At 26.7% G+C, this 25,343-nt stretch overlaps 4 protein-coding genes across 5 annotated transcripts; all 4 read right to left on the reverse strand.

Annotated features, from left to right (window-relative positions):
* Positions 1–842: 842 nt before the first annotated feature.
* Positions 843–5,972, reverse strand: LOC146725265 (uncharacterized). Its single transcript, XM_085483782.1, has 7 exons — positions 5,705–5,972; positions 3,970–4,242; positions 3,443–3,875; positions 2,503–2,507; positions 1,948–2,056; positions 1,465–1,762; positions 843–1,339 (listed from the first exon to the last, which is right to left on the reverse strand). The coding sequence occupies exons 1-7, from the start codon at positions 5,860–5,862 to the stop codon at positions 1,179–1,181; spliced, it is 1,437 nt and encodes a 478-aa protein (XP_085339908.1). The 5' UTR covers positions 5,863–5,972; the 3' UTR covers positions 843–1,178.
* Positions 5,973–6,562: 590 nt separating this feature from the next.
* On the reverse strand, positions 6,563–10,523 carry LOC114934696 (uncharacterized). Of its 2 annotated transcripts, XM_085481710.1 has the most exons (8): positions 10,502–10,523; positions 10,129–10,401; positions 9,593–10,034; positions 9,312–9,457; positions 8,295–8,411; positions 7,616–7,718; positions 7,225–7,522; positions 6,563–7,095 (listed from the first exon to the last, which is right to left on the reverse strand). In XM_085481710.1, exons 2-8 carry the CDS (start codon positions 10,389–10,391, stop codon positions 6,932–6,934), a joined length of 1,533 nt encoding a protein of 510 aa, XP_085337836.1. In that variant the 5' UTR covers positions 10,392–10,401; positions 10,502–10,523; the 3' UTR covers positions 6,563–6,931. The 2 variants fall into 2 exon arrangements, with proteins under 2 accessions (XP_085337836.1, XP_029168239.2); XM_029312406.2 differs by lacking the exons at positions 8,295–8,411; positions 10,502–10,523 and having other exon boundaries at positions 6,564–7,095; positions 10,129–10,469.
* Positions 10,524–15,228: 4,705 nt separating this feature from the next.
* Positions 15,229–20,042, reverse strand: LOC114934692 (uncharacterized). The gene is made up of 9 exons (XM_029307400.2): positions 19,989–20,042; positions 19,711–19,779; positions 18,756–19,028; positions 18,220–18,661; positions 17,939–18,084; positions 16,918–17,034; positions 16,430–16,532; positions 16,039–16,336; positions 15,229–15,909 (listed from the first exon to the last, which is right to left on the reverse strand). The coding sequence occupies exons 3-9, from the start codon at positions 18,992–18,994 to the stop codon at positions 15,746–15,748; spliced, it is 1,509 nt and encodes a 502-aa protein (XP_029163233.2). The 5' UTR covers positions 18,995–19,028; positions 19,711–19,779; positions 19,989–20,042; the 3' UTR covers positions 15,229–15,745.
* A 782-nt stretch (positions 20,043–20,824) lies between these two features.
* On the reverse strand, positions 20,825–21,851 carry LOC114934694 (F-box only protein 21-like). Its single transcript, XM_029307402.2, has 2 exons — positions 21,575–21,851; positions 20,825–21,449 (listed from the first exon to the last, which is right to left on the reverse strand). The coding sequence occupies exons 1-2, from the start codon at positions 21,804–21,806 to the stop codon at positions 21,289–21,291; spliced, it is 393 nt and encodes a 130-aa protein (XP_029163235.2). The 5' UTR covers positions 21,807–21,851; the 3' UTR covers positions 20,825–21,288.
* Positions 21,852–25,343: the final 3,492 nt, after the last annotated feature.

Raw genomic sequence — 25,343 nt, forward strand, 5'->3', positions numbered from 1 at the left:
AGGAGATTTGTAAACAATTTTTTCTCAGTGAAAATGTTCAGGCTTCAATAATTTTCGAGTTATAAACGATTGAAAGTAAGGGGTTTTTCGCAAACTAAGCCTTGTGGAAATAAATTATTAATAAAGTCACATTTTTTTTATTAATTTCATGTAGAATTTACTTTAATAGAATTTTAATATAAGGTGCAAAGATATATGATTTCAAAAATTGGGAATATTAAAAAAAATGATGACCCTTCTCGACATTTTCCCTGAGGAAGAATCGTCTCCAAACAACCTTTGAAATCTCCCATTAACGTGTAATACGATATATGTGGGACACCTAGTATATTTATTGTATCTTTCACTCGAGTTTCCACAACTACTTTTCTTGGACCCGACCCTGGGAATTTCATTCGTTAAAAATAAATCCATTTTCTTTTGTACAATCTCCATTTCTCGTTTTATGGTTTGCGTTATACTATAAACTATAAATTATCTACGTCTTAAAATAATTGCAAATTTTGCCTGCAGCGTATGTCAAGTTATTTCTATTACAATTTCGTTAATTCTTTTTTCTTAATATTATTATCGAATCGTTTCTTTTCTTGCAAAAGATCTAATTACCTCTAAAATTTCTAAAAATTAAATTTAATTATACGTTCATGGCCATAACAATTGCATACGAAAAATCATATTTTTCCTATTTATAAAAAATAAAAATATACAGTATATTAAATATGGTAGTTGCACACAGCGAAACATCCAATCAATATCATGAAATAGAGGCTGCAATTATTTCCAAGACTTCAAAGAAATGTTTTATTTGTTGATGAGTGAATACATAAGTGTGTGTGTGTGTGTGTGTGCGCGTGTGCGTGTATGTGTATGTATGTATGTGTGTGTGTACATACATATTTACAAATAATGTAATATTGTTAAATATGACTTTTTTGGATATCCCAAACATTTTAATACATTATCTATCTTTTTGTCAGAAAATAAACCTTGCTACATATATTTGTTGCGCAATTTTTAAAGAATCTGTTTCTTTTGCAAGATACTCTAGACGATTTGTCATTGTGTTCCAAGAGATGGATATCAATAGACCAATATTTTTAAATTTTAATATGGATTTTAATCAAAGCCATCGTCAAAGGAGCAGACACACAACATCTTTCTGCACCTAAAATATTATATTATTTGCGACTACTCAATAGTTCGCGAACGACTGCGGCATCGTCTGGATAATATTTTCTTAGCACTTCGTTTGGCACATAATGAGTGCCTTCAAATTTACAGAAATATCTTCCAATTTCTGTATTGTCTATCCATTTTTCGCATATCGATGTTATAACACCTAAAATAAAAATGTAAAGATAAAAAAATTATCAAATGTATTATACGATATATCAATAATAATATAAATATAAATATCACAGAATATAGAAATATAAAGTATATTGAAGCATTTAATTCTCGTACATTGCGGAACATAACACACGTCACCGTCGATTAACAAAACGTAATATGGTTGAGATTCCCAACCTTCTATGTCATATTTTTCTATAAATTCTGTTTTAATTTTAAACGGTAATCTACAATCTTCATTTTGAAAGGTTTCAATGTGGTATCTGTTGTGCCACCCAATAATGACACCAGCAATATCTTTGTATGTATCATTTAACATGCCATGCTTATGTGTAACTATCATTCCAATCGCGAATTTTATATTAGGCGATCTCGTTTTGTGAAATGTTTCATTTGATAAAAAACATTTTGACTGAAAGATTAGTATAGACGACGCTTTAATATATATTATGTAATGTATAACTTAATTAATGTAACAATTTGAATTAAGAATAATTATAGTTAATGAGATTTTTACACGTATAACTATTACGTACGTTAATTTGTTACATGTCTTTAATTTATAATATGTACAATAATTGAATGTAATTGTCTTACCACCACATCACACTCATCTCTTGGTGGGAATATGAAATTATCTTTCTCAGTAGAGTCAAGTTCTTCGTATTCCTTCATATATTCGCATATCTCCATTAACAAACTATCCCTAAAAAAATTGTTATTAAATTTTTAATCAAAATCATTTATGATATCATATGTAATGATTAAATTGATATTATAAACGTGTGTAAAAAGATAAATTTAGATTGATTTTTGAAATTCTATAATCTAAAATAAGTTGTATATAATATGCTTTTTCAATTTATTATAACCGAGCTTATCGATTTCAATGTTCTTTAAATATTTTACAGTAAAATTGTCGCTGATTCTGTTTTTTCTATCAAACGTCTCTGTACTAAATGTCCGTACAGTTTTGAAATTATAAATATCTGAAAGTAAAAGTATAAACCTATCGATATTTTATATAAATAACTAATTACCAACAATATTCATCTGTCAGTGGAGGAGGCGGCACTAGTCGGAAATTTTTTATTTTAGAAATCCTTCTATCATCTGTCCATTCAAACGTGAAATATTCTCTATTTTTTGTACCATTTCTGTAAAACATTAAAACATCTATTTATGAACATTAGTGTAATGTAGATGTTTGAAAATAATAATTATTATATGATACACTTTTTTATTTATTTATTGGAATTAATTTTATCTATTATATATATATATATATCTATATATGTATATATGTATTCCTTATAGAAATTTATCACTAGTAACGCCAATTTATTACTTATTTCGAGTAATTATAATCACTCATTTCGAACTCTTAAATTATTGTATATCAGTATTTTAAGTACTTAAAATAAGTGATTAATTAGCATTACTAGTGATAAATTTTTACAACAGATTAAATTTACGAGTACCGACTAGTGTTATACTGGAACAAACTAAACTATATATATATATATATATACATATAAGTCTGTGGTTCATCTCAACTGTTTAGTTATATATATACATATAAGTCTGTGGTTCATCTCAACTGTTTAGTTTGTCCCTGTATAACACTAGTCGGTATCCGTATATTTTTATTAAACTATATAATACAATTTTTAAATAATATATATAATAATATATTATAATACATGTGGGCATTGACGTGCAACTTTTTATGCGTATAATACGAATACAAAACAATATAAATAACAACAATTAATTTTAAAGATATAATTATATATTTAATATATTTACCTAGATTGCCAAACCAAAACTATTGAATAAAAATCAACGGAATTGTGTCTTGTTGTTGTAACAAATAAACCCAATCTATTTGCAACGCAAATATATATTATTAACCAAATCACATGTTTATAAAATAATATACATCCTGTATACTGTCAAAAAACAATAAGTGTAAAAATATAATAACAATTATAATAGAGAATTATTATTACATTTATGATTTAAAAGTTTAAAAAATTCTAATTCATCATAGTTAATAAAAAAACATCATATGTAAAAAAAATTGACGTACCAGCGGCCGAAAAAACGTTTTTCTTCTTTTCTCATTCGGTTCCATCCATAATTCATAGGAATTGAAACTTACAATAATTTTGTCAAGTACATACTTAATTGAGTTTGCGTGCGTTTCGCTCCAATAATTCTTATCAATATAATTATTTTTCCAAATCGCAAATTGTTCAGGTTGTATAGACAAAATCGGATGCTGAAGATATTTATCTTTCAAATACTTTAATACGTCTTGCACGATATTGTCTATGAATTTATCTATATGCAAGATAGTAATAAACTTATCGGGATGATGCCGTCGTAATATTACGACAATTAATTTCTCCCAACGCTGATTGGGTTCATACGACAATGTACGCCATTTTGAATAATAAATATTTTTATTCAACCATTCAAATATTTGTATGCTGTGGTATCTTTCTGTTAAATTAGACTGGCTGAAAAATGTACATAATGTAAAATTAATACACAATAATCAAATAAACATACAATAAATTTTTATTGATATTTTAAAATATATTTAAATCATACCGTGGATCTTGATGATATATGTTTCTGGTAAGTTCATCATGGAAAATATATGAACTCAAATTGTACTTTCGACTATGACGACTGACAAATTTTTCTATATATCTTTCTATGATCCATTCATCTTCCTTACAGTAATAATATATTTCAGACATACGGGACACATAAAACCACAATTTTTCCACACATTTCATACCCTTTTTTAAATATTTAAATTTTATGTCATCGAACTCAATGCCCATTTCTTTTTTACAAAATTCTACTGCAGTAGGCCATCTAAAATTTAAAACACAATATACTTTAAAAAATTTTTGAAAATAATAATAAGAAATTTTAACTCATCATCCCATATTATATATTCAAATCAAGTTTAAGAAACTGTCTATGTTCAATGATTTTTGGGTTCTGGAAATTCTAAAATGTTAATAGGATCTGTAAAAAATGCACAACGTTTGCGCAAAATACTATTTTAAAATACATACATATTTACAAATACAAATACACAGACTATATATTTTGATTTGTCTCATACAGTGATTTTTGCGACATACTTATAATTTACGTTTGATGCGATGTTCTAATAAAATGCTAAATATAGTAAAGAAATTTGTATTCTATTTTGTTATTACAGCATATTACTTTTAAGTATCATAGTTTTCTTATATACAAATAAATATATTATTTTAATATCTTTTAATATTAAATACATACATCAAAAGAAAATATTTTTAGTGAGTTCTCTTTTTAAAAATATTAACAAATTGATTATTGACTTATAGTATTTATTCAGAAATTACATTTAAAATTCACACTCTTGTTAATTAATTTTTACATTCTCAAATTGCTAGCATGTTGATCTTTCTTTTCTAAATGAATTAAATGATTTCTTTATTTTTGCGAGAAAGTTTCCCGTTAACGTTTTAAATCATTCTTCTATAAATTCAATGCCAATTGATCAAGTGTTCATTCATCGATTATTATATATGATCTATCGCGTCTACTAAAAATAGCTGACAATTCATAAAAAATTCTTCATATTCTTTACATTCCGTAAGCTCTTTTTAGCGTAGACAAGCGTGACAAATCGTATCAAATAAATGAGAACACTACATGCAACAATAAGTAGAGATGAATGATTTATTTCTCACATGTGCGTAATCCTGAGTGTGACCTTAAACATTTTTCTACTGATGAAATTACTTCTATTTTCAATTGCAATCGGTAATTCGAAAGTTTAGTAAGTTGTTAAATACTATAAATGATGCAAACCAATACACAAAAAAATTAAAATAAATTTACTTAAATTAGGAAGAAAATATATTGAAAATGTAATAATTAACTAACAAATAATGCTAATTATAAATACAATAACTAAATTACTGAGTTACATCCTTTATTTAGTAATCAGCACGACAATATTTTTAAAAATTTAAATGACAACAATATAGAATATCTCACGCGTTTGATTAATATTTCTATTCTAATTTAAATGTTTATCCTTTTGCGAATTTGAAAAGACTAAGCTATATAAGCTCAAATAAATTAAAAAATGCTTTAAATTACATTTAATTCGATATCCTTTATTAGATTTTAGAATATTATTTTAAATGCTTCTAAAAGCAATTTTTTGCGTAAGTTTATTTAAATATATTTTTCGACAAGTTTTTGCAAATTTCTTTTTTATGCGATGTATCCATTAAGTAAAATGATGAAAAAGTTCATACATAAAAAAACTTACCTCTGAGCAAACTTTTTCTTCCAGAGAATTTTGTCACGGGACATACATTGAAATATATTGCACGTGGAACTAAAATTCACAATGTCCCTCGAACTAATATTTTTGTTTTGCAGAATTATTAAAATAATTTCTGGAGGCAAGATATCGATCGCAGCCATTATTTAACAGAAATGTGTATAATAAACACACGTATGATATAAAAACAACTGGCAGTTTGAGTTTTTCTTAATAAATCGATTGATATTTTATATACTAACGCACGTGGCCTAGTGCATCGTGAACAGCCATAGACTGAGAAATAGACTGACCAAATGCTTTGTTGAAGGGAGGGGGCAAAGGAAAAAGATATATGTATATTTCTTTTCATCTTTCACTCGAGTTTCCACAATGGTCTTTCTTTGACTAGACACTGGGCATTTGGCCTACCTTTTTTATTAGTAAAGAAAGAATTCATTTTCTTTTGTACAATTCTTCTGGTCTCGTTCTATTGTTTGCATTACACTATACCCAGCAAACACAGTAGGGGATGCCGGATGATGTTTTTACCGACCGAATGCGAGAATATTTAGTTTTTTTTATAACTTTATATTGACTATACTGATCAATAAATCCTTTTCCACGATTGAAGTACTTATAAAAACAGACCGCGCTAGCTATGTTTGCATATATAAATCATATAATTATTAAAAATTACAGTTTTGTTATCAGCTTCTTTGTGTCAGTTCGTAATAATACTTATTTAATAAAAAAGTTCTGCAGCTTGTCTGTGCATGAAATATAGTATACTGTATATGATATATAAATATAGTATGTATATATATAAAATACTAGTATATATGAAATACTGATATACAGTAATTTAAGTACTCGAAATAAATGATTAAATACTCGGCATAAATGATAAATTGGCGTTACTAGTAATAAATTTTTATAAGAAATGATTACAAATAATTTTAATATTACTAATACATATTTTTTTTTGTCATGTTAAATATTTTAACGTATTATTTATGTTTGATCCGAGTCTATTGTCAGAGAACAAATCTTTACATAAACACTTTTTATGCGCACTATTTTAGAAGGATTTTCTTTCTTTGGCAAGATATTTATGATGGTTTGTTATTGTTTTTCGAGAACTGGCATCAATATACAAACTTTCGAATTTCAATCCAGCTTTTAACCCTGACTAAAAAATGGCAGACACACACTTTTGCACCACTCAAAATATTATAATTTTCGACTGCTCAATATTTCACGAACGACAGCGGCATCGTCTGGATAATATTTTTCTAGCATTTTGTTTGGTACATAATGAGTGCCTTCGAATTTACAGAAAAATCTTCCAGTTTCTGAATTGTTTATCCATTCTTCGCATGTCGATGTTATAGCACCTAAAATAAAAAAGTAAAGATAAAAAAATTATGCATTAAATTTATTATGCGATGTATCATAAATAATATAAATAGAAATATCATAGAATATAGAAATATAAAGTATATTGAAGCATATAATTCTCGTACATTGTGGAACATAACACAGCTTATTCTCAACTAACATAACGTAGTATGGTTGCGATTTCCAATCTTTTATGTTATATTTCTCAATACATTCTTTTTTAATTTTATTTGGAATACAATATGAATTCTTATATCGAAAGCGTTCAATGTGGCATTCGTTATGCCACCCAATAATGACACCAGTAATATCTTTTTGTGTATTATCTTCCATGTCATGCTTATGTGTAACTATCATTCCGATCGCAAATTTTAGATTAGGCGATCTTGTTTTCCGAAACATTTCATCTGGACTACAAATTGTCTAAAAAATTAGTATGTATGTTACTTATGTATTTTAATTTGTTACATGTCATTAATTTATAATATGTACAATAAGTGAATTCAATTGTCTTACCTCATTATACAGAGTTATTGATGGTGATATGTACTTATTGTAGTCAGTAAAGGTGTCTTCACATTTAGTCAAAAATTCGTATATCTGCATTGACAAACTAGGCCTAAAAATTTTTTATTAAATTTAGAATCAAAATCACAAATGGCATCATATGTAAATGATTAAATTCAATTTATAAAGAATATAAGTATGCTGTCTTCTAAGCTGGGCAATAGAGCCAAGGAAACGAAACGAAAAATTAATTAAACGGAACTGTATCTCAATTTGAGATCCCAAAGTTCCACATATAAATTAATTTTGCAACTTACATATGGAGAAATAAGCGAGAAAAATATAGGTCCGAAAAGTCGCTGAAGCGGGAATTTATAAATGTGTGTAAAAAATGAATTTAAATTGATTTTCGAAACCCTATAATCAAAAATAAATGTATATTATATGCTTTTTTTAAATTTATTATAATCAAGCTTATCTATTTCAATGTTCTTAAAATATTTTACAGAGGAAACGTTGCTGATTGTGTCTTTTCTATCAAACGTTGCTGCAGTAAATGTTCGTACAGTTTTGAAGTTATAAACACCGGAAAGTAAAAGTCTAAACCTATCGGTAGTTTATATAAATAATTATATAAATACGTAATTTTAAATAATTAATTTAATCAAAAATATAAATAATTAATTACCGAAGATGCAGGTTTGTCAATGGAAGAGACCACTCTCGTCGGCATTCTCTTATGCTAAAAATTTTCGCATCTTCTGCCCACCCAAATGTGAAACATTTTAGATTTTCTGTATTATTTCTGTATAAACATTAAATAAGTAACATATTTATGTACATCAGTGTAATATAGATGTTCAAAAATAATATTCATTCAATGATACATTTTTTTATCTATTTAAAACTAATTTTTTCTTAACAAAAGAAAAGTTTTTTATTATTTTAGTTGTTTAATGTATTTTATATATATTTGTGTGTGTATATATATATATATATATATATATATATATACATATATAAAATTAGATTATATGTATATTTTTGTCAATACACTAATCACAAAAGTGTCCTCCTACATTAGAATTAACTATCTATCTAATATTTTCTTTAATATCTCCCAAAATCAGATCATTCTTTTTTAAAACAATTTCTTTTTTATTTTTAGTTTTGTCTAAACATTTCTTTTTTTAAATCCCCAATTAAAACACTGTTCGTAATACTTGTTGAAAGTACAAAGTAATCTTCTTTCTAATTGTATATATTTTTATAAGTTTTTTTAAATTTATAAAAAATTTTGTTTTTATTAAAAATAAGAGAAAAATACAGTTAATATATAGACCCTATTAAATTTTATAACTTTAGTCTCAATTTTTGTAGAAAATGCTAAAAAGGTTTAAAGTCTGAAACAAACGCTTATTTATATTGATTATTTCCTATGCTGTGAATATCTGTACGTTGTGGTTATTCGTGGAACAATTAAAAAAATTATATATATATTTATACATATAAGTCTACAGTTCGTCTCAACTGTTTAGCTTGTTTCAGTATAACACTAGTCAGTTCCCTTATAATTGTAATAAACTATATATTATAATATTTAATATATATAATAATACATTAACATATATGAGTATTGACGTGCAACTTTTTATGCGAGACAATATAAATAAAAACAACTTCAGAGATAAAATTATATATTTACCTGAAATGATGAACCAAATGTGTATCTCGAATACAATCAGTTCCATCGTGTGATTTTGTTGAAACACGTAAACCCAATCTATTTGCAACGCAGATATATATTGTCAACCACAACATATGTTTATAACGTAATATATCTTTTCTAGTCTGTCGGAAAACAATAAGTGCAAAAATATAATAAATAGAATTATAATAGAGAATTATTATTAATTATGATAGTTTTAAAAAATTCTAATTTATTATAGATAATAAAAAACATCATATATAAAAGAATTGACGTACCAGCGGTTTATAATGCCGTTCCGTACTTATCTGATTCGGTTCCATCCATGATTCATAAGAATCAAAACTTACAATAATATTGTCGAGTGCATACTTAATTGACAATGCGTGCGTTTCGTCCCAATAATTCTTATCAATATAATTATTTCTCCAAATCGCAAATTGTTCAGGTTGTATAGACAAAATCGGATGCTGGGGATATTTATCTTTCAAAAATTTTAATACTTCTTGCACGATATTATCTATGACATTATCTACATGCAAGATAGTAATAAACTTATCGGGATGATAACGTCGTAATATTATGACAAACATATCCTCCAAACGCTGCTCTTGATTGGATAATTTCTCCAGAAGTTTATGCCATTTTAAATTAAAAATATCGTGACTCAGGCATCGAAATATTTGTATGCTGTAGTATTTTTCTGTTAAATTGGATTGGCTGAAAAAAGGAAAATATTGTAAAATTAATATACAGTAATCATTTAAATATACAACAGATTACTAATAATATTTTAAAATATATTTAATCATACCGTGGATCTTGTTGGAATATGTTTCCGATAAGTTCAACAAGTAGGATAAACATATTGAAAGGGTGCTTTTCTTTATGAAGACTGAGAAATTGATTTATATCTGTTGCTGTGATATATTCTTTTTCCTTACAGTAATGATACATCGCAGACATACGAGACACATAAAGCCACAAATCTTCCACACATTTCTTACCCTCTTTTAAATCTTTAATATTTACGTCATCAAATTCAATGCCCATTTCTTCTTTCCACAATATCGGCATAGTAGAGCATCTAAAACACAGAAGACTTAAAAAAATTGTCGACAATCATACTAAGAAAATTATACTCATCATCCCATATTATGTATTCAAATCAAATCGAAGAAACTGACGATGTTCAATGATTCGTGGACTCTGGAAATTATAAAATGTTAATAGGGTCTGTAAAAAATGCAAAACGTTTGCGCAATATACATACATATTTATAAATAAAAATACAGACACTATATATTTTAATTTGTTTTATACAGTGTTCTTCGCGACACACTGATATTTTATGTTTGACGCGATGTGGTAATAATATGCTAAACATAGTAAAAAGATTTATATTTTATTTTGTTACTACATCATAACGTGATGAAATATGTAATTTATATTGAAAACACATATGTATATGAATTATATTATATATTTATACATTACAAATGTTACGTTACTGGTAATTTATATGATTTGTTTATTTCCTTATATACAACATTTGCATAACACATGCAGGCGCGCTATTATTCTATTTTATTTACGCTATTTTAAAGTATAATAACTTTCTTACATGCAAATAAATATAACATTTTAATACACATATGTTGTAATATCGAGTACATATATCAAAAGGGAATTTTTTCAGTGAGTTCATAAAAAAATTTTTCTTTACATTCTGTATGCTGTTTTTAGCGTAAACATAATAAATCGTATCAAATAAATGAAAACACATTATGCAACAATAAGTACAGATGAATGATTTATTTCTCGCATGTGCGTAATTCTAAGTGCAATTTTAGACATTTTTCTACTGTTGAAATTATTTCTGTTCTCAATTGCAATTAGTAGTTCGAAAGTTTAGTAGTTTTTTAGATACTTAAGCATGCAAAAGAATACACAAAAAAATTAAAGTATATACACTTAAATTAGAAAGAAAATATATTGAAAATGTAATAATTAATTAACAAATAATGCTAATTTTAAATGCAATTACTAAATAAATGCTGTAACTCAATAATCGACACGACAACATTTTTAAAGATTTAAATGACAACAATATAAAATAATTCACGCATTTGAATAATATTTCTTTTCTAATTAAACTGCATACTCTTCAAAAAGCAATTATTTGCGTAAGTGTATTTAAATATATTTTTCACCAAATTTTGGCAAAGTGCTTGCTTTTTATGCGATGTATCCATCAAGTAAAATAACAAAAAGTTCATACATAAAAAAACTTACTCCTGAGTATATTTTATTTCCCTGAGATTTTTATAATGAGATATCCACTGAAATTTCTTGCACGTAGAACTAAAATTATCAATGTCCCTAAAGCTAATAATTTCACTTTCTAGAATTATTAAAATAATCTCGGGAGGCAAATCCTCTATCGTAACCATTATATTGTATATACGAGAAAAATATATATAACAAACACACGTACAATATAAAAACAACTTGCAGTTTTAATCTTAACGCATCGAATAATATTCTAATGCACCAACTCCGTTTTGTAGAGAACACAAGACTTACTGCATCGTAGGACAACTGTAGACCTGGAATGTCCAAATGCTTCTGGAAAGGGTGGGGGAAACAAAGAAATGATATATTATACAGAGTGTATCAAACTTAACGTGTCACACATTTATGGGAAATTCTTGACGTGATTTGCAGACCATTTTTTCTCGGTGAAAATGTCCAGGCATCAATAATTTTCAAGTTATAAACGATTGAAAATAAGGGTTTTTCGCAAACTAAGCTTTGAGGAAATAAAATATTAACAAAGTCATATTTTTTTATTAATTTTATGTAGAGTTTACTCTAATAAAATTTTAATTTAAGGTGTGGTTACAAAGATACATGATTTCAAATATAGGGAATATTAAAAAATAATGACCTTTCTCGACATTTTTGCTGAAGAATCGTCTCCAAACAACCTTAGAAATCTTCCATTAACGCGTGGTACGATATATCTGAAACACCCTGTATATTTCTTGTATCTTTCACTCGAGTTTCCACAACGACTTTTCTTGGATCCGACTCTGGAATTTTGACCTGCCATTTTCGTTCGTGGGAAAAAAATTAATTTTCTTTTGTACTTTGGGCGCGTTCTTGTTCGTTAATTATATTTTGCCACTATCACGGACCGGGAGAGGATATTTTATCCGGAATTATTAATTTAGGGTGCAAAGTATACTGTATCTCACTTCATTTTATTCGTAGCACAAAAGACCTGATACAGACTTTTTACTCTTTACCGAGAAAAACTGTGTTACGCAAACGCAAGTCAAATTCTATCTGCTCTCGAGGCCGCGTATTGTCTCGCCTCTCTCTTTAATTCCTCGACCTTATTTTTATTTTTAGGTGATTAGACTATCTTTTATTTTGAGGTTCTCTCGCTTTTTATTATGTTCGGAAATCAAAATTTACCTTTGTCATGTTAGTCGCTTAATTATTTATTTATTGTTTTGTGTCACCGCTCGCAATATCCTCAACACTCGTCGCTTGTAATTCAAATTTTTATTTTATATATATCTTATGTGTTTGTGGCATTTATCGCCACACTATGTTTGCATATATAAATCATATAAAAATCAAAAATTACAGTTTTGTTATCGACTTCTTTGTGTCAGTTTGTAATAATACTTAATTAATAAAAAAATTCTACAGTTTGTCTGTGTATATAAAATATAGTATACGCGGTAAGGATAATATAAAGAATTATTAGTGAACGATTAAAAGTGAGATTGCAAGTCTAATAAAAAAATTATATATTAGAAACATTTTTACGCGTATGTGTTGTATACGTGCATATGTTTAGATATGTGTGGTGCTAACTTATCGGAGTTCGGCCGTCGCTCCAGCATCCCCTAATTACAACTAACATGGATGTTACATGTAACGTACACGTTATATTACCTGTTACATTCTGTTTTATTATAGCAATGTAACAGTTATATATCAGTGTTTGCTGGGATCATATTTTAATCAAAACTGACGCTTTTTTAATTCTAAGAAAGAGGGAAACGTCTTATCTTATAACTTATTATGTTATTTTTATAAAAACTAGTGTTGAGATGCATTTTACAAGATTATATTATTACATCACGGTCTTTTTTACACTGTACTCCTCAATTTACTCCAACATATTGTTTTAAAATTAAACAATTATGGTAACAGAAATTATAACTCTCTCAATTGCCGTTTATTTTAATTTCTGCTTTATCAAATAACTAGCAATTTGAGAAGAATGCAGTATAAGTAGCGTTATTTTAATATTTTTCTCAATCATCAAATATCAAAGTACTTATTGACTAATAAAAACAGTAGAACATTATTGTCAACTTTTTATTTTAAAAATTCAAATAATGTTATGTGAATTTACTTTTAACACGATTTTACGTTTATTTTATAAAAAGACAAATTAACTGTGACATGAAGAATCATCAAATCTTATTATAGAAATCATTGAATTATTTTAGTGTCACATTGTATCACTTTTGTTCGGGATACCTTTTATCACGTGCTAATGTTTTTTGTACTAAATCTCCTCGAGATTTTTTATCACAAACTCTTTGAGTGAGAAAACAGCTTTTGGAATTATCCGCGAGTAGTCGTATGCGTGAAAATATGGATGGAAAATATTTATATTAGACAGAGTCAGTAACAGTAAGAGGCTCCGATAATAAATATAATGAGCGGAAAACAGGGCCAATTAAAAGTCAAGCATTGTTATTGATACGCAAAACGAATAATGATAAATTAAATAATTTATTAATACATTTCGGTTTTAAGTTCGGACCATCTTTAGCATCTGAGAAATTGATACGATATAAATTTAGAAAAATAATATTCTTATAATCAGCAAAGCGTGAATAGATTCATACATACATGATTAAAACAATATCAACGAGCAAATTATCGTAGATATACAAACACCATCCGAAAAATCAGTATCTTATTCCGGTGCTCGCCGAACAAGATTATTCCGAACAAGCACACGCACCACAAATTGAGATACAGTGATCGAGATAATGAACAGTAATAGCTAAACTATTCTTGTGTCGAAGAACAATGAGAAATAAACAAAACATAATAGATATAAACAACGTGTCACACCATGTTGTAAAGAGAAATTCATAATCGCTATGAACATTGCCGAATTTTTAACAAGTCATTATGTTATAATAAAGACCTATTTATACTTTGCGACAAATCTAAAACGTCAAACTAAACACAATGTAGTTTATAAGAAAATAATTTTTCTAAATTTTTATCGTATTAATTTTTCAGATGCTGAAGATGGTCCGAACTTAGGACCAAAACGTACTAATAAAATATATAATTTATCACATTATTCAATTTGCATATCAATAACTACGTCTGGCTCTTAGTTAGCCCTGTTTTCTACACATTATCTTTATTTATTATATTTATTATATTTATTTATTAGAATTTAAAAAAAATATATTGCATACGTAATATTCAATGTTAACTTTCAATCAATTTGGAATTTTCATCTTATTCAAATAAAAAAAAAAAAACATTTGTTCCCAAAGTTTTTGGTCCTCGATTTACCGAAAACTTTTCTTCCTTCTTCAATAGCAATAAGTTTGGATATCAAAGAATTAAATCACTCACAATATTTTTAACTATTTTTTAATTATCAGAATTTCTCAAAATTATATTTATTTGTATGTGTTTGTGGTAATGTTAATAGTTAATAGCCATAATAATTGTATACTAAAATTAACATTTTTTCTGATCATGAATAAAATAAAAATATAATATATAATATTAAATATAACAGCTGCTTACAGCGACACCTTTAGTCGATATCATGAAATAAAGACAACAATAATTTTCAAAACTTCAAAGTAATGTTTTATTCGTTCTATTGATCGATCGAATGAATCATACATAAATGTGTGTGTACATCTCTCATAGAAATTTATCATTAGTAACGCCAATTAATCACTTATTTCGAGTACTTAAAATACTGATATACAGTAATTTAAGTACTCGAAATAAATGATTAAGTACTCGAAATGTGATAAATTGGCGTTACTAATAATAAATTTCTATAAGAAATAATTACAAATAATTTTAATATTACTAATACATATTCTTTTGTCATCTTAAATATTTTAACGTATTATCTATGTTTGATCTAAGTCTATTGTCAGAGAACAAATCTTTACATATACACTTTTTATGCGCATTATTTTAGAAGGATTTTCTCTCTTTGGCAAGATATTTATGATGGTTTGTTATTGCTTTCCGAGAACTGGCATCAATATACAAACTTTCAAATTTCAATCCAGCTTTTAACCCTGACTAAAAAATGGCAGACACACACTTTTGCACCACTCAAAATATTATAATTTTCGACTACTCAATATTTCGCGAACGACAGCGGCATCGTCTGGATAATATTTTTCTAGCATTTTGTTTGATACATAATGAGTGCCTTCGAACTTACAGAAAAATCTTCCAGTTTCTGAATTGTTTATCCATTCTTCGCATGTCGATGTTATAGCACCTAAAATAAAAAAGTAAAGATAAAAAAATTATGCATTAAATTTATTATGCGATGTATCATAAATAATATAAATAGAAATATCATAGAATATAGAAATATAAAGTATATTGAAGCATATAATTCTCGTACATTGTGGAACATAACACAGCTTATTCTCAACTAACATAACGTAGTATGGTTGCGATTTCCAATCTTTTATGTTATATTTCTCTATACATTCTTTTTTAATTTCATTCGGAATACAATATGAATTCTTATATCGAAAGCGTTCAATGTGGCATTCGTTATGCCACCCAATAATGACACCAGTAATATCTTTTTGTGTATTATCTTCCATGTCATGCTTATGTGTAACTATCATTCCAATCGCAAATTTTAGATTAGGCGATCTTGTTTTCCGAAACATTTCATCTGGACTACAAATTGTCTGAAAAATTAGTATGTATGTTACTTATGTATTTTAATTTGTTACATGTCATTAATTTATAATATGTACAATAAGTGAATTCAATTGTCTTACCTCATTATACAGAGTTATTGATGGTGATATGTACTTATTGTTGTCAGTAAAGGTGTCTTCACATTTAGTCAAAAATTCGTATATCTGCATTGACAAACTAGGCCTAAAAAATTTTTATTAAATTTAGAATCAAAATCACAAATGGCATCATATGTAAATGATTAAATTCAATTTATAAATGTGTGTAAAAAATGAATTTAAATTGATTTTCGAAACCCTATAATCAAAAATAAATGTATATTATATGCTTTTTTTAAATTTATTATAATCAAGCTTATCTATTTCAATGTTCTTAAAATATTTTACAGAGGAAACGTTGCTGATTGTGTCTTTTCTATCAAACGTTGCTGCAGTAAATGTTCGTACAGTTTTGAAGTTATAAACACCGGAAAGTAAAAGTCTAAACCTATCGGTAGTTTATATAAATAATTATATAAATACATAATTTTAAATAATTAATTTAATCAAAAATATAAATAATTAATTACCGAAGATGCAGATTTGTCAATGGAATAGACCACCCTCGTCGGCATTCTCTTATGCTAAAAATTTTCGCATCTTCTGCCCACTCAAATGTGAAACATTCTAGATTTTCTATATTATTTCTGTATAAACATTAAATAAGTAATATATTTATGTACATCAGTGTAATATAGATGTTCAAAAATAATATTCATTCAATGATACATTTTTTTATCTATTTAAAACTAATTTTTTCTTAACAAAAGAAAAGTTTTTTATTATTTTAGTTGTTTAATGTATTATATATATATGTGTGTGTGTATATATATATATATATATATATATATATATATACATATATAAAATTAGATTATATGTATATTTTTGTCAATACACTAATCACAAAAGTGTCCTCCTACATTAGAATTAACTATCTATCTAATATTTTCTTTAATATCTCCCAAAATCAGATCATTCTTTTTTAAAACAATTTCTTTTTTATTTTTAGTTTTGTCTAAACATTTCTTTTTTTAAATCCCCAATTAAAATACTGTTCGTAATACTTGTTGAAAGTACAAAGTAATCTTCTTTCTAATTGTATATATTTTTATTAGATTTTTAAAATTTATAAAAAATTTTGTTTTTATTAAAAATAAGAGAAAAATACAGTTAATATATAGACCCTATTAAATTTTATAACTTTAGTCTCAATTTTTGTAGAAAATGCTAAAAAGGTTTAAAGTCTGAAACAAACGCTTATTTATATTGATCATTTCCTATGCTGTGAATATCTGTACGTTGTGGTTATTCGTGGAACAATTAAAAAAATTATATATATATTTATACATATAAGTCTACAGTTCGTCTCAACTGTTTAGCTTGTTTCAGTATAACACTAGTCAGTTCCCTTATAATTGTAATAAACTATATATTATAATATTTAATATATATAATAATACATTAATATATATGAGTATTGACGTGCAACTTTTTATGCGAGACAATATAAATAAAAACAACTTCAGAGATAAAATTATATATATTTACCTGAAATGATGAACCAAATGTGTATCTTGAATACAATCAGTACCATCGTGTAATTTTGTTGAAACACGTAAACCCAATCTATTTGCAACGCAGATATATATTGTCAACCACAACATATGTTTATAACGTAATATATCTTTTCTAGTCTGTCGGAAAACAATAAGTGCAAAAATATAATAAATAGAATTATAATAGAGAAATATTATTAATTATGATAGTTTTAAAAAATTCTAATTTATTATAGATAATAAAAAACATCATATATAAAAGAATTGACGTACCAGCGGTTTATAATGCCGTTCCGTACTTATCTGATTCGGTTCCATCCATGATTCATAGGAATCAAAACTTACAATAATATTGTCGAGTGCATACTTAATTGACAATGCGTGCGTTTCGTCCCAATAATTCTTATCAATATAATTATTTCTCCAAATCGCAAATTGTTCAGGTTGTATAGACAAAATCGGATGCTGGGGATATTCATCTTTCAAAAATTCTAATACTTCTTGCACGATATTATCTATGACATTATCTACATGCAAGATAGTAATAAACTTATCGGGATGATAACGTCGTAATATTATGACAAACATATCCTCCAAACGCTGCTCTTGATTGGGTAATTTCTCCAGAAGTTTATGCCATTTTAAATTAAAAATATAGTGACTCAGGCATCGAAATATTTGTATGCTGTAGTATCTTTCTGTTAAATTGGATTGGCTGAAAAAAGAAAAATATTGTAAAATTAATATACAGTAATCAATTAAATATACAACAGATTACTAATAATATTTTAAAATATATTTAATCATACCGTGGATCTTGTTGAAATATGTTTCCGATAAGTTCAACAAGTAGGATAAACATATTGAAAGGGTGCTTTTCTTTATGAAGACTGAGAAATTGATTTATATCTGTTGCTGCGATATATTCTTTTTCCTTACAGTAATGATACAGCTCAGACATACGAGACACATAAAGCCACAAATCTTCCACACATTTGTTACCCTCTTTTAAATCTTTAATATTTACGTCATCAAATTCAATGCCCATTTCTTCTTTCCACAATATCGGTACAGTAGGCCATCTAAAACACAGAAGAATTAAAATAATTGTCGAAAATCATACTAAGAAAATTAATCTCATCATCCCATATTATGTATTCAAATCAAATCGAAGAAACTGATGATGTTCAATGATTCTTGAATTCTAGAAATTCTAAAATGTTAATAAGGTCTGTAAAAAATGCAAAACGTTTGCGCAATATACATACATATTTATAAATAAAAATACAGACACTATATATTTTAATTTGTTTTATACAGTGTTCTTCGCGACACACTGATATTTTATGTTTGACGCAATGTGGTAATAATATGCTAAATATAGTAAAAAGATTTGTATTTTATTTTGTTACTACATCATAACGTGATGAAATATGTAATTTGTATTGAAAACACATATGTATATGAATTATATTATATATTTATACATTACAAATGCTAATTTTAAATGCAATTACTAAATAAATACTGTAACTCAATAATCGACACGACAACATTTTTAAAGATTTAAATGACAACAATATAAAATAATTCACGCATTTGAATAATATTTCTTTTCTAATTAAACTGCATACTCTCTTCAAAAAGCAATTATTTGCGTAAGTGTATTTAAATATATTTTTCACCAAATTTTGGCAAAGTGCCTTTTTATGCGATGTATCCATCAAGTAAAATAACAAAAAGTTCATACATAAAAAAACTTACCTCTTAGTATATTTTATTTGCCAGAGATTTTTATAATGGGATATCCACTGAAATTTCTTGCACGTAGAACTAAAATTATCAATGTCCGTCAAGCTAATAGCTACGTTTTTCAGAATTATTAAAATAATCTCGTCAGGCAAATCCTCTATTGTAACCATTATATATACGAGAAAAATATATATAACAAACACACGTACAATATAAAAATAACTTGCAGTTTTAATCTTAACGCATCGAATAATGCACCAACTCCGTTTTGTAGAGAACACAAGACTTACTGTATCGTAGGACAACTGTAGACCTGGAATGTCCAAATGCTTCCGGAAAGGGTGGGGGAAACAAAGAAATGATATATTATACAGGGTGTATCAAACTTAATGTGTCACACATTAATGGGAAATTCTTGACGTGATTTGCAAACGATTTTTTCTCGGTGAAAATGTCCAGGCATCAATAATTTTCGAGTTATAAACGATTGAAAATAAGGGTTTTTCGCAAACTAAGCTTTGAGGAAATAAAATATTAACAAAGTCATATTTTTTTATTAATTTTATGTAGAGTTTACTGTAATAGAATTTTAATTTAAGATGCAAAGATATATGATTTCAAAAATTGGGAATATGAAAAAAAGATGACCCTTCTCGACATTTTCCCTGAAGAAGAATCGTCTCCAAACAACCTTTGAAATCTCCCATTAACGTGTGGTACAATATATGTGGGACACCCTGTATATTTCTTGTATTTTTTACTCGAATTTTTACGACTTTTTTTGGACCCGACCCTGGGAATTTTATTCGTTGGAAAAAAATCCATTTTCTTTTGTACAATCTTCATTTTTTGTTTTATGGTTTGCATCATACTATATAAGCTATGAATTATCTACGTCTTAAAATATTTGCAATTTCTGCTTGCAGCGTGTGCCAAGTTATTTCTATTACAACTTCGTTAATTCTTTCTTCTTAATATTATTTTAGAATTGTTTCTTTTCTTGCAAAAGATCTAATTACCTCTTAAATTTCTAAAAATAAAATTTAGTTATACGTTCATGGCCATAACAATTGCATACGAAAAATCATATTTTTCCTATTTATAAAAAATAATAATATACAAGATATTAAATATGGTAGTTGCACACAGCGAAACATCCAATCGAAATCATGAAATAGAGGCTGCAATTATTTCCAAGACTTCAAAGAAATGTTTTATTTGTTGGTGAGTGAACACATAAGTGTGTGTGTGTGCGCGCGTGTGCGTGTTTGCGTATGTATGTATGCGTGTGTGTACATACATATTTACAAATAATGTAATATTGTTAATCCTGATTTTTTTGGACATTTCAAACATTTTAATACATTAATTATCTATCTTTTTGTCAGAAAATAGACCTTGCTACATATATTTGTTGCGCAATTTTTAAAGAATCTGTTCCTTTCGCAAGATACTCTAGACGATTTGTCATTGTGTTCTAAAATATGGATATCTAATAGATCAATATTTTTAAATTTTAATATGGATTCTAATCAAAACCATCGTCAAAGGAGCAGACACACAACATCTTTCTGCACCTAAAATATTATATTATTTGCGACTACTCAATAGTTCGCGAACGACTGCGGCATCGTCTGGATAATATTTTCTTAGCACTTCGTTTGGCACATAATGAGTGCCTTCAAATTTACAGAAATATCTTCCAATTTCTGTATTGTCTATCCACTTTTCGTATATCGATGTTATAACACCTAAAATAAAAATGTAAAGATAAAAAGATTATCAAATGTATTATACGATGTATCAATAATAATATAAATATAAATATCACAGAATATAGAAATATAAAGTATATTGAAGCATTTAATTCTCGTACATTGCGGAACATAACACACGTCATCCTCGATTAACAAAACGTAGTATGGTTGCGATACCCAATCTTCAATGCCATATTTCTGTATAAATTCTGTTTTAATCTTAAACGGAAATTTACAATTTTTGTTTTCAAAGCTTCCAATGTGGTATCTGTTGTGCCACCCAATAATGACACCAGCAATATCTTTTTGTGTATCATCTAAGTACATGTCATGTTTATGTGTAACTATCATTCCAATCGCAAATTTTATATTAGGCGATCTCGTTTTGTGAAATGTTTCATTTGATGAAAAACATTTTGACTGAAAGATTAGTATAGATGACGCTTTAATATATATTATGTAATGTATAACTTAATTAATGTAACAATTTGAATTAAGAATAATTATAGTTAATGAGATTTTTACACGTATAACTATTACGTACGTTAATTTGTTACATGTCTTTAATTTATTATATGTACAATAAGTGAATGTAATTGTCTTACCACCACATCACACTCATCTCTTGGTGGGAATATGAATATATCTTTCTCAGTCAACCAATAATTAATTTTTTCGTATCGGCACATATATTTGCATATGTCCTTTGACACATCACTCCTAAAAAAATTGTTATTAAATTTTTAATCAAAATCATTTATGATATCATATGTAATGATTAAATTGATATTATAAACGTGTATAAAAAGATGAATTTAGATTGATTTTTGAAACTATAATTTAAAATATGTTGTGTATAATATGCTTCTTCAATTTATTGTAACCAAGCTTATCGATTTCAATGTTCTTAAAATATTTTACAGTGAAAATGTCGCTGATTCTGTCTTTTCTATCAAACGTCTGTGTACTAAATGTCCGTACAGTTTTGAAATTATAAATATCTGAAAGCAAAAGTATAAACCTATCGATATTTTATATAAATAACTAATTACAAAGAATATTCATCTGCCAGTGAAGGAAACGGTACTGGTCCGCAATTTTTTATTTCCGAAATCTTTCTATCATCCATTCAAACGTGAAATATTCTTCATTTTTTGTACCATTTCTGTAAAACATTAAAACATATATACATGTACATCAGTGTAATGTAGATGTTCGAAAATAATAATTATTATATGATACACTTTTTTATTTATTTATTGGAACTAATTTTTTCTATTATATATATATATATATATATATATATATATATGTATAGTATCACTTATAAAAATTTATCATTAGTAACGCCAATTTATTACTTATTTCGAGTACTTATAATCACTCATTTTGAACTCTTAAATTATTGTATATCAGTATTTTTAGAACTCAAAATAAGTGATTAATTAGCATTACTAGTGATAAATTTTTGCAAGGGATTAAATTTACGGGTACCGACTAGTGTTATACTGAGACAAACTAAACTATATATATATATATACATATAAGTCTGTGGTTCATCTCAACTGTTTAGTTTGTCCCTGTATAACACTAGTCGGTATCCGTAAATTTTTATTAAACTATATAATACAATTTTTAATTAATATATATAATAATATATTATAATACATGTGAGTATTGACGTGCAACTTTTTATGCGTATAATACGAATACAAAACAATATAAATAAAAACAATTAGTATTAAAAATATAATTATATATTTACCTAAATAGCCAAACCAAAACTAATGGAAGAAAATCTACGTTTATATTTTCGTGTTCTGTTGTTGTTGCAACAAATAAACCCAATCTATTTGCAACACAAATATATATCATTAACCATATCACATGTTTATAAATTAATGTATATCTTGTACCCTGTCGAAGAACAATAAGTGTATAAATATAATAAAAATTATAATAGAGAATTATTATTACATTTATGATTTAAAAGTTTTAAAAGTTCTAATTCATCATAGTTAATAAAAAACATCATATGTAAAAAAAATTGACGTACCGGCGGCCGAAAAATAGGTTTTCTTCTTATCCGATTTGGTTCCATCCATGATTCATAAGAATCAAAATGTACAATAATTTTGTCGAGTACATACTTAATTGTCTTTGCGTGCGTTTCGCTCCAATAATTTTTATTAATATAATCATTTCTCCAAATCGCAAATTGTTCAGGTTGTATAGACAAAATCGGATGCTGAAGATAATTATCTTTCAAATACTTTAATACGTCTTGCACAATATTGTCTATGAATTTATCTACATGCAAGATAGTAATAAACTTATCGGGATGATGCCGTCGTATTATTACGACAATTAATTCCTCTACACGATGATTGGGTACATACGACAATGTACCTCTTTTTATATAACAAATATTTTTATTCAACCATTCAAATATTTGTATGCTGTGGTATCTTTCTGTTAAGTTAGATTGGCTGAAAAATGTACATATTGTAAAATTAAAACACAATAATCAAATAAACATACAATAAATTTTTATTGATATTTTAAAATATATTTAATCATACCGTGGATCTTGTTGATATATGTTTCTGGTAAGTTCATCATGTAAAATATATAAACTCAAATAGTACTTTCGACTATGACGACTGACAAATTTTTCTATATATTCTTCTACGGTCCATTCATCTTCCTTACAGTAATAATATATTTCAGACATACGGGACACATAAAACCACAACTTTTCCACACATTTCACACCCTTTATTAAGTCTTTAATTTTTATGTCGTCGAACTCAATGCCCATTACTTTTTTACAACATTCTACTGCAGTAGGCCATCTAAAATTTAAAACACAAAATATTTTAAAAAATTTTTGAAAATCATAATAAGAAATTTAAACTCATCATCCCATATTATATATTCAAATCAAGTTGAAGAAACTGTCTATGTTCAATGATTTTTGGGTTTTGGAAATTCTAAAATGTTAATAGGATCTGTAAAAAATGCAAAACGTTTGCGCAAAATACTATTTTAAAATACATACATATTTACAAATTTCCTTTCTTTTCTAAATGAATCAAATAATTTCTTTATTTATGCGAGAAAGTTTTCCGTTAACGTTTTAAATCATTCTTCTATAAATTCAATGCCAATTGATAAAGTGTTCATTCATCGATTATTATACATGATTTATCGCGTCTACTAAAAATAGCTGACAATTCATAAAAAATTCTTTATATTCTTTACATTCCGTAAGCTCTTTTTAGCGTAATCAAGCGTGACAAATCGTATCAAATAAATGAAAACACTGCATGCAACAATAAGTACAGATGAATGATTTATTTCTCACATGTGCGTAATCTTGAGTGTGATCTTAGACATTTTTATACTGGCGAAATTACTTCTGTTTTCAATTGCAATCGGTAATTCGAAAGTTTAGTAAGTTGTTAAATACTATAAATGATGCAAACCAATACACAAAAAAATTAAAATAAATTTACTTAAATTAGGAAAGAAATATATTGAAAATGTAATAATTAACTAACAAATAATGCTAATTATAAATACAATAACTAAATAAAGGATGTAACTCAGTAATCAGCACGACAATATTTTTAAAAATTTAAATGACAACAATATAGAATATCTCACGCGTTTGATTAATATTTCTATTCTAATTTAAATGTTTATCCTTTTGCGAATTTGAAAAGACTAAGCTATATAAGCTCAAATAAATTAAAAAATGCTTTAAATTACATTTAATTCGATATCCTTTATTAGATTTCAGAATATTATTTTAAATGCCTCTAAAAGCAATTTTTTGCGTAAGTTTATTTAAATATATTTTTCGACAAGTTTTTGCAAATTTCT

Source organism: Nylanderia fulva, unplaced genomic scaffold (assembly GCF_048542155.1).
Source record: "Nylanderia fulva isolate GAGA-0341 unplaced genomic scaffold, ASM4854215v1 Scaffold10, whole genome shotgun sequence".
NCBI lineage: Eukaryota > Metazoa > Arthropoda > Insecta > Hymenoptera > Formicidae > Nylanderia > Nylanderia fulva.

Excerpts from the sequence above, each read along its gene's own strand:
- LOC146725265 (XM_085483782.1), bottom strand. The coding sequence starts at position 5,862 with ATGGCTGCGATCGATATCTTGCCTCCAGAAATTATTTTAATAATTCTG. Across the intron at positions 4,243-5,704 it reads AAGAAAAAGTTTGCTCAGAG|ATGGCCTACTGCAGTAGAAT; the intron begins GTAAGTTTTTTT and ends TTTAAATTTTAG. Across the intron at positions 1,340-1,464 it reads CGTGTGTTATGTTCCGCAAT|GTGTTATAACATCGATATGC; the intron begins GTACGAGAATTA and ends TTTTTATTTTAG.
- LOC114934696 (XM_085481710.1), bottom strand. The coding sequence starts at position 10,391 with ATGCCGATATTGTGGAAAGAAGAAATGGGCATTGAATTTGATGACGTA. Across the intron at positions 10,035-10,128 it reads ATATTCCAACAAGATCCACG|CCAATCCAATTTAACAGAAA; the intron begins GTATGATTAAAT and ends TCCTTTTTTCAG. Across the intron at positions 8,412-9,311 it reads CATTTGGTTCATCATTTCAG|AAATAATACAGAAAATCTAA; the intron begins GTAAATATATAA and ends ATGTTTATACAG.
- LOC114934692 (XM_029307400.2), bottom strand. The coding sequence starts at position 18,994 with ATGGGCATTGAATTTGATGACGTAAATATTAAAGATTTAAAAGAGGGT. Across the intron at positions 17,035-17,938 it reads CATTTGGTTCATCATTTCAG|AAATAATATAGAAAATCTAG; the intron begins GTAAATATATAT and ends ATGTTTATACAG. Across the intron at positions 15,910-16,038 it reads GCTGTGTTATGTTCCACAAT|GTGCTATAACATCGACATGC; the intron begins GTACGAGAATTA and ends TTTTTATTTTAG.
- LOC114934694 (XM_029307402.2), bottom strand. The coding sequence starts at position 21,806 with ATGATAGTTACACATAAACATGACATGTACTTAGATGATACACAAAAA. Across the intron at positions 21,450-21,574 it reads CGTGTGTTATGTTCCGCAAT|GTGTTATAACATCGATATAC; the intron begins GTACGAGAATTA and ends TTTTTATTTTAG.